This window comes from Chenopodium album, chromosome 16 (genome assembly GCF_948465745.1).
Source record: "Chenopodium album chromosome 16, dcCheAlbu1.1, whole genome shotgun sequence".
NCBI lineage: Eukaryota > Viridiplantae > Streptophyta > Magnoliopsida > Caryophyllales > Amaranthaceae > Chenopodium > Chenopodium album.
The window spans coordinates 34,519,484-34,528,627 of record NC_137849.1 but is presented as its reverse complement, the minus strand read 5'-3'; the positions used below and the strand labels follow the sequence as shown (position 1 = coordinate 34,528,627).

The window sequence follows — 9,144 nt, the reverse complement described above, 5'->3', positions numbered from 1 at the left end:
CTGGGAGGAAACCCACCAGTCAACTATGAAGTAACTTGATGATGATGATTACAAGCACTCAATTCACCATGAAAACTCACACCTCTCTTAATTCACTCTCTTAAACCCTAAGAAGATGAACTAATCTCAAGAGGCTTTTTCTCTCTCTTTTAATCTAACATCATAACCTAATAAATGACATACATGAGTATATATAGTCTAAGAGTATAAAATACAAACCAAGGGCTAAGATTAAAATGCAGCAAACATCGAACAAATCAGCCACTGGAGCAGAGCTTGGTCGACCAAACATACCCTGAGTTTGGTCGAACTTGGGGTGGTGTGGTCGAAACTTCTTGGAGGTGTGACCACACCTGCTCTAGAAATGAAAATGTTGCAGGGTCTGCCTATTTTACCTGGTTCGACCGAACATTTCACAAAGTTTGGTCGAACCTCGACGGCAAACCAGCTTCTTTGCAATTCACCTTATGCCTCCATACTCTTGAACCACTCTCCACACATTACAAAACCCAACAGGGTATTGATTTCATTTGTTGCGTAAGGTTAGTTTATTGGGTTATTAAAGTCTATGTTAAAAATTACACCGTTTAAGTTTGCTCACTAATTAGAAGTTTTACATAAGCAATACTTATGCAATATAATTCTTAGTATAATACAATACATACATATAGTGCGAATTATTTACTTTTTAGTAATTTACGGGCGGAGTACATGTCATAATTGTTACTCTCATTAAGGTTAAGTGGCTAACCAATATAGTATCTTTATCTTTTAATCTATTTTGTCATTCGAGTCAAGGGTGACAAATTAGCTAGTCCCATCTTATTTCATTTTTTTTTTTTAAAGTTCAACAAGATAAAAAAATTAAAAACAAAAATCAAGAAAGCAAATTTCTGTTTCTTTATAACCGCCTTAAATTAACTAACTAAAACTTACGGGCCCAATAAGAAGATATATATGTTTGGATAACTAACCACTTATAAATTATAATTACACTTACACCTATAAAAAAACAACCGTTAAATAAATCATTTTATAGTCCAAAACTACTTTTACAAGTATTCTGTTTTTTCATCATCCTAGAAGCATTCAATTATAGAAATACTAGTTTCATCTTTCTTTTTGAATTACTAATGGCGGCTGCTTTGACATCACAGGGAGGTAACAACAATGATCATAGGATTGTCGAGAGTGATTCGAGTGAGCGATACGTTAGGTACGATGAGATGATTGGAGAAGGTAGTACAACCATTCTTGGTTTTGGTGGGCGATACTCAAGGGTCAATAAGATCATTGCCGTAGAAGGTAGTTTTGACTCTATTGACACGGGTGGCACACACGTATGGTTCAATGGAAATTCGAAATGTAGTACGCAAAAAGTATACAAGGGATTCGATAACATCGCTGGTATCGAAATTGCTTGGACTAAGACATAGCTAACAGAGAATTTGTTAAAGAATGACGAAATTCTTGAGATGTTATGTGCGGAAGCTGGTCTAATGAAGTTTTTAGATCATGAAAATATAGTTAAATGCTACGATTCTTGGATTGATTACGAGACGAAAACCATAGACATGATTACTGAGTATTTTCCTTCAGGAAACTTGTTACAGTATCTCAGATATAATAAGGTATCAGGTCATAATGCAATCCAGAAATGGTCAAGACAGATTCTGAGTGGAATTGCTTATCTTCATAGTCAAACACCGCGAATTGAACACCGTGACATAATTTGTGACAACATTTTTGTGAATGGAGAGACAGGAACTGTAAAAATGGGAGGATTCGGGTTTGCGTTGATTCTTGAACAGGGGATCTGTAATCATCAGACAGGTTGGATCACGTCACAAGCCATCAGACTTTGTAAAATTACGTTACAGTGAGTTGATTGACATTTATTCTTTCGGAATGTGCGTGTTAGAGATGGTGTGGGCAAACAAATTCAGTACAAGTACGACGATGGAATTACCGAAACAAGTGAAATTAGGCGGCCTTGATTTTGTTGAGCTAAGCAAAATGGCACACGATGATGTTGAAGTTTCCCGATTTACTAGTAGGTGTATAAATCTAAGACCCTCGGCGAATGAGCTCTTGAATGACCCGTTTATTGCACTGGAACCGCCGAGTGATACTGATTCGAGCACCCTAAGAGCAAGATTACATAGGGTGTTGCAAATGGTATGTCCCTGCTTATCATGAATTGAAAGTGCTCACCAAATGTCCCACCGTGTGATATTTGCTACTCTATTATTGATCAAACTGTTATTAGTTCGTTCTTTTTTAAACCATTTTTTCTACATTGTTACTCAGATTTTAGATTAATACTTTGCGTTCGAAAAATAAAATGTTTGATTACTCAGTTTTCAGATTAATGCTGAGGTTTCAATCATGCATGGGGTGTATGTAGGGGGATGGGGTTGATTCTTTCGTTTTTTAATTGATTTGAATGAATAGTGAACATTGTTGAGTTTGTTACTTGTTTGAATTATGCAACTTCTTTTGTTTTTACTCCTTTAATTAATTTGGTTTTCAAGTCTCATATCTCTAATAGATTTTATGACTATACTATAACTTGATTGAAGCATAAAGTCTTAAAAGATGTCAAATTAAATAAGATGTTCGAGTCCGATCATGTTACGAAGTTAGGACCTATCTTGATTTAATTTTTAGTCAAGAGTACAAATTATGTTTTTGATTCGAGCTATGTTAGTAATAAAATATTCGATTAACATAACAGGGAGATTTTGGATATTTTTTATGGGCTGGATGTTTCTGATTGAGTTGTAGTTGTGTGATGAGACATTTAGATGGAGTCAATATAGGGTCTAATATCGATTAGCATTATAAAAAAAATTTAAAAAAAAAAAACAATGTCATATTCACTGTTATTAACTTCCAGCAAGCTCTAGTAAAAGAAATTTTCCAATTTAAATCGATTTTAGACAACACAAACTATTGGGTCAGTCCTGTGGCTTCTGCCTGACCAATAGTTGTGTTAGTAGCGCGGGTTTGTTGGCCCGGTCTTACTTTGTTCAGCCTAACAAGCTTATTAACGATGTTCAGCCCAATTTCTATTGCACTTCTACAACTCTCTTATTCATCTTCAATTCTTTACTTTATCTCTCCTTTAATGGTGAGTTGGCCTTACTTTCTCTCTCCTCCCTCCTTCAATGGTGGTTTCTTAAGTCATCTCACCGTACCACCTACCGGTAAAGCCGTCGATATGATGTAAATGATGATATTTTTTTTAATGATGTTTTACTTATTTCTATTTTTGATGACTTTCCTTGTATTTTGGTGTATGGTTATGGAGTGGATAATGTTCATTGTTGCTGGGGAGCAAAGAAAGAGGAGAGCAAAATTTTGTGTTAGTCAACTAATTTACAATATTATGATTACTTTAATTGTTTTTAATTTGACGACAACATTTGTGTCCACTTTTCAATATTTCCTTAATTAATTAATTTTGGGTTTTGGTTTTCATCAAATAATATATGTCCTCCAATAAACTTTACATTTCTTCTATCAAATAATACATTGTTTAGATGATTTGGGGGTGATATAATTCATATCCTCCAACATACTATACATATCCTCTAATAAACAGTATTGTATATATTATCCATCAAACTATTAAATAAAATATATCCTCTAACAAATTGTACATATCATCAATTAAATTATACATATCATCCATCAAACTATACATATCCTCAAACAAACTATACATATCCTCCATCAAATATTATATATCCCCCAATACTTTCTATTGAGGATACACTTTAGTTAGATTGAGGTTATATTAACTTGTATTGAGGATACAATCATTTCTATTGAACATACATTTAGTTAGATTGAGGATACAATATTGTCTACTGAGAATACATGTTAGTTAGATTGAGATTATATTAATTTGTATTGAGGATACAATATTTTCTATTGAAGATAAATTTAGTTAGATTCTGGATACAATAATGTCTACTGAGGATATATTTTATTTAGATTGAGGATACAATATATTTATTTTGTATTGAGGATACATTTCAGTTAAATTGAGGATACAATATTGTCTACTGAGGATACAATTTAGTTAGACTGAAGATACAATATTGTTTACAGAGAATACATTTTATTGAGGATACAATAATGTCTACTGAGGATAATTTTTTTGTTAGATTGAGGTTATATTAAATTATATTAAGGATACAATTAGTTAGATTGAGGATACAATATTGTCTATTGAGGATATAATATAGTTAGATTGATAATACAATTTAATTCAATTGAGGATAAATCATATCTTCTAATAAACTATACATATCCTCTATCAAGTAATTCATATCCTCTAATAAACTATACATATTCTCCATCAAATAATTCATACATATATATATATATATATCCTCTATAATTAAATATACATATTTTCTAACATAATACGTGTCCTATATTAGATAATCGATATCCACTATCAAATAATAAACATTCTCTACCAAATAATATATATCCTCTATTAAAAATATTTAAAAAAATAAAAATAAAAATAAACAATTAAAAGGTGATCAACAATGGAGGAACCTTCATTGAAGATCTCGTACTAAGCTCGTGAGTATAACGTAACTTGCTCATTTCTCAACCAAAATACATGCATTTGTTATCAAAATTCTCCTAATTCAACATACAATCATATGGGACAATTAATATCAACAATTATATATCAAAAATTATATATCACACAAGAAAGCCCCAATTTGATTTTTTTGGATGGTTTTGAAAAATTCGAGAAACATTATACCAACATTCAGTTATTGATTATCATTTTCAAAATACAATTTTTGATGCTGCATCACATGTTAGAGAAAGAAAGATAAGCAATGAGAAAGAAATCGAATTGAGAAGTAGCAGTAAAGGAAGTGGGCGCGGCTACCTTCTCTTTAGACAATCTAATTTAATTAGATAGACATGAGTCTTAATTGAGGCTATGTTTTCTTAAGCTCGTATATGATGTTCTAAAATATATTCTAATGAATTTATCTAAATTTCAATCTTTGTTAACTGTTAACAAATACGAAGTATTAATTAATAAGATATTATGGAGTATCAATTATGATCTTATTACATCTATTTTAGTGTGGAAATTTTTAAAAAAGTAACTTCAAGTTTTTATTCATTCCAAAAATATATATTTTGTATACGTAGGGTATGTTCACATTTACTGAACTGAGTTGAACTGAACTGAACTAAACTGATTGGAGCTTAATTGAACTGAACTGAAATGAATATTTTATGACAGAGGGAAATTAGGAAATGAACTGAACTGAAATGATTGGAGTTGAATTGAATTGAATTAAACTAAACTGAACTAAAATTAAGCAAAATTGAACAGACCCATAGTATGCAATAACTAATACATCTATATTAATTATAAGTTTTAATCATTAGATATGCATACTCAACAAGTGAATATAACATAGCATAGAAAAAATAATAGGGCTTGTTCCGTATCTTTTTTTTTTTGGTATTCATATAGCCATAAAAACGGACGATGAGAATCAATCCCAGAATCTCGTAAAATTAAAAGGAAAATTTTAACCACTTGAGCTACTTCTCACTCTCATTATTGATTTTTTTAACCCCCTAAAAACTTATTTCAGTTTTAATTTATTAGTTTTATGAAACGAGACAACCAAAATATACTAGTACTGTAGTACTATGATAACAATGACAGCATCCATTTAAATTTGCCAAATTGAAAAAATTATTCTTATAATCACAAAAATTCACTTGAACCTGCCAGTAAGCGACGGGTGGGGAATTTAATTTGTTCATTTGATTTTTTGAGTGTGAATATGTACCCCCATTCCAACATTCCTGGATCCGCCACATTGAGATACCTAGTTTTAGCAACTTTTGCCAAGTTGCAATTGATTTGTTTCTTTGTAATACTTCGAATTAGGTTCGTAAAGAATGAAAAGAAGCAACATCTATCAAACCTAGCATGTAGAAGATAATGATTATATAAACTACTGGTTGTATAAATAAGCATAAATCTAAGAAAAAACAAAGCATCTACTCAGTATCTCCAATGATTAATACTGTGATTAATACTGAGGGCTTGCTGGCAATATAAATTAGGAAAAATTGCTCCCATTAATCTAAACTTTGCCTCGTCCGCCGAAATTAATCCCTACTTTGGATTATTCCCCATCACTCCCTACTTTAGAGGGTATTAATTTCTATTACACCCAACCGGTCATCCAACCTGATGTAGCAGGTTACCTAGACATGTGTCAGCGTATGATTGGCTAATTTTTTTTTTTTTAAAAAAAAAACCCACAAACCACCCATACCCAGCAGCTGCCACCACAACCCCACCCCCACCCCGCCGGAAAACACCACACCCCACCCCCACCTTGTCGGGAAATCAGCCCATCCCCGAAAACCCCTCCTCTACTGCCGGAAACCGCCACCCAGCCCTCCCCCTCCCTCGAAACCCACCCCTTCCCTTCCCCCACCCTCGAAAACCCCTCCCCTACCCCCAAAAACCCCTCCCCTGCTGCCGGAAACCGCCACCCAACCCTCCCCCTCCCTCAAAACCCACCCCTTCCCTTCCCCCTCCCCCGCTCCCGGAAACCGCCGCCCAACCCTCCCCCTCCCTCGAAATCCACCCCTTCCCTTCCCCCACCTCTGAAATTCCCTCCTTTGCTGCCGGAAAATGACGCCCTTCTCCTTCTCCTCCGTTTCCGCCCTTCTCCTTCCTCCCCCTTCTCCTCCGTTTCCGGCCTCTTCCCCTTCGTTTCCGCCCCCTTCCTCCTCGATTTCCACCCTCTCATCCCATTCCCGACGAGTTCTGACCACCTCCCTCGCATCCTTGCCGATTTTCGCCCCTTCCCCTCCGATTTTCGGCTGCTGCTTTGGTGGTCGGTGCTCCGGGGGAAAGGGGATGGGTGGCAGTGGATGGCTGCGGGGCTGGGTGGTTTTGTTTTTGTTTTTTATATTTTTTTTTATGTTTTGATTTTTTTTTAAACTTTTGAACCAATCCGGTTGCGACATGTGTGCAACTAATTACAAGTCAGCAAAATTTACCTCTTCAACCGGTTACAAGTCATTTGGGTGCAATAGAAATTAATACCCCCTAAAGTTGGGAGTGATGGGGAATAATCCAAAGTAGGGATTAATTTCGACGGACGAGGCAAAGTTTAGATTAATGGGAACAATTTTTCCTATAAATTAAATGTCGAACTATACATGATTGTCATTGAAGAACAAAAAAAAATGAGCAACTTGTAGTTGTTGTAGCCCAAATAAGTTACATAAATGGTTGAAAAAGAGCAAATTAAACTCCGATCCACTTGTACTGTAACATGTGTACAACCATTTTATTTTTATACATAAATGTATGCCACTCAAATTAAACAAGTGAGATTGTATTTTAAATTATTTTTTTTAACAAATCAAAAGGAAAATTAATTATAATTAAATATTTAATCAACAATTTTTTTGTAAAAGAAATAGTCAAACCTTTTGACTAGGACTAACTATAACAAAAAAGTAAAATAAAATAAAAAAATTATGACAAAATCAAGAACCAACTGCTAACCCTATACATATGTAAAAAAAATATATTTTTTGGTGCTCTATATATATATGTAAATATAAATCCATCGTCTCTCCTTTCAATGTGCAGAATTCTATGAAACTTTCGTCACAAAAATTCCCTAGCCATTCAAAAAAAAAAAAAAAAAAAAAAAAAAAAAATACAAAATCTTTATTCTGCTAGTTAGTCATGGCCATCAAAGGTTTGATACAGCCAGACGACGTCAAATGTCTTGAGGTTATCGAAAGAGATCCAACAGGACGATTCGCAAGGTATGACGAGATCATAGGCAAGGTGGCCACAAAAACAGTATACAAGGGTCTTGATAAGATTGAAGGAATAGAGATTGCTTGGAGTAAGACAGTGATAACAGATGATATATTTAAGGACAAAAACTATCTTACGGGTTTGAAGGCTGAAGCAAGTCTTTTAAAGTCATTAGATCATGAAAATATTATCAAGTGCTATGATTATTGGATTGATACGGAAACAATTAACATGATTACTGAGCTTTATACATCAGGAAGTTTGGAAGACTACTTCGAAGAACATGTTCATTTCGATATCGAGGCAATTAAGGATTTTGCTAGACAGATCCTTAAAGGGTTACATTATATTCACTCTCAAAATCCTCCAATCGTGCATCGTGCTCTGAATCTGAGACACGTCTATATTAATGGGCATACAGGCCGGGTAATGATAGCAGATTTCGGTGTCGCGATGATCCTTAAAAAACAATATCAACCAATTCAGCTAGTTGACATTTACAGTTTTGGGATGTGCTTTCTTCACATGATTACGGGTAAACTTCCATACAACGAATGTCGCGGTGATGTGAATGAACTTTACAAAAAGAAAATGTCGGGTGTTATGCCAGAAGTTCTAAGCAAAGTTTCAGATTTACAATTTCGTCATTTGATTAAAAAGTGTCTGGCTCCTACAGCTTGCGACAGACCTGCGGCAATTGATCTCCTTAATGACCCGTTGCTCGCACCAAAGACATTAACAACATCAAGGGCACGACTACGAAAGTCTACATCAATTACAAATTCACCGTGCCATTTTTTCTTAAAATTTTTGTCTAATTGTTTTTCTTAGTATGCTTTTAAATCATTGTCGTCCTTTTTTTTTTTAAAGATATTCTCATTTCTCAGCTTCAATATCATAATAAAATTTTGAATTATTTATTTTAGTAAGCTTTTGAATAATGGTCCTTTTTTACATATTAATGTCACGTTTAATAAGTAATTTAATTAATAATTAGGAAAAGACTATTTAATGGTTACAATAAAATTGTAGTCACTATAACTAGTTTAAATGTTGACCTTATATACGAGTCTGAGTCACCATAAAGAAGCTTAAAATAGTAAGAATTATCATTAAAAAATTGCTAATTAAGAAGAAAACTTGTAGCACGTATGAAACAAAGTAAATTATTTTACTGCCTGCTCATTCACGAAATGTATGAACCATATTTTTTTTGGTGTTGTTTAATAAAATTAATTTTAGCTTAGTAAAAATAAGTTCATTTTCAGTTTTCTTAAAGA

The 9,144-nt window shown here is 33.7% G+C and overlaps 1 protein-coding gene and 1 pseudogene across 1 annotated transcript; both read left to right on the top strand.

The window, feature by feature from the left end:
* The first annotated feature begins 1,133 nt into the window (after positions 1 to 1,133).
* LOC145584121 (putative serine/threonine-protein kinase WNK3) lies at positions 1,134 to 2,322 on the top strand. The gene is made up of 4 exons (XM_081641042.1): positions 1,134 to 1,407; positions 1,528 to 1,833; positions 1,922 to 2,178; positions 2,311 to 2,322. Exons 1-4 carry the CDS (start codon positions 1,134 to 1,136, stop codon positions 2,320 to 2,322), a joined length of 849 nt encoding a protein of 282 aa, XP_081497168.1.
* A 5,464-nt stretch (positions 2,323 to 7,786) lies between these two features.
* Positions 7,787 to 8,695, top strand: LOC145584120 (serine/threonine-protein kinase WNK8 pseudogene; annotated as a pseudogene).
* The last annotated feature ends 449 nt before the right edge of the window (positions 8,696 to 9,144 follow it).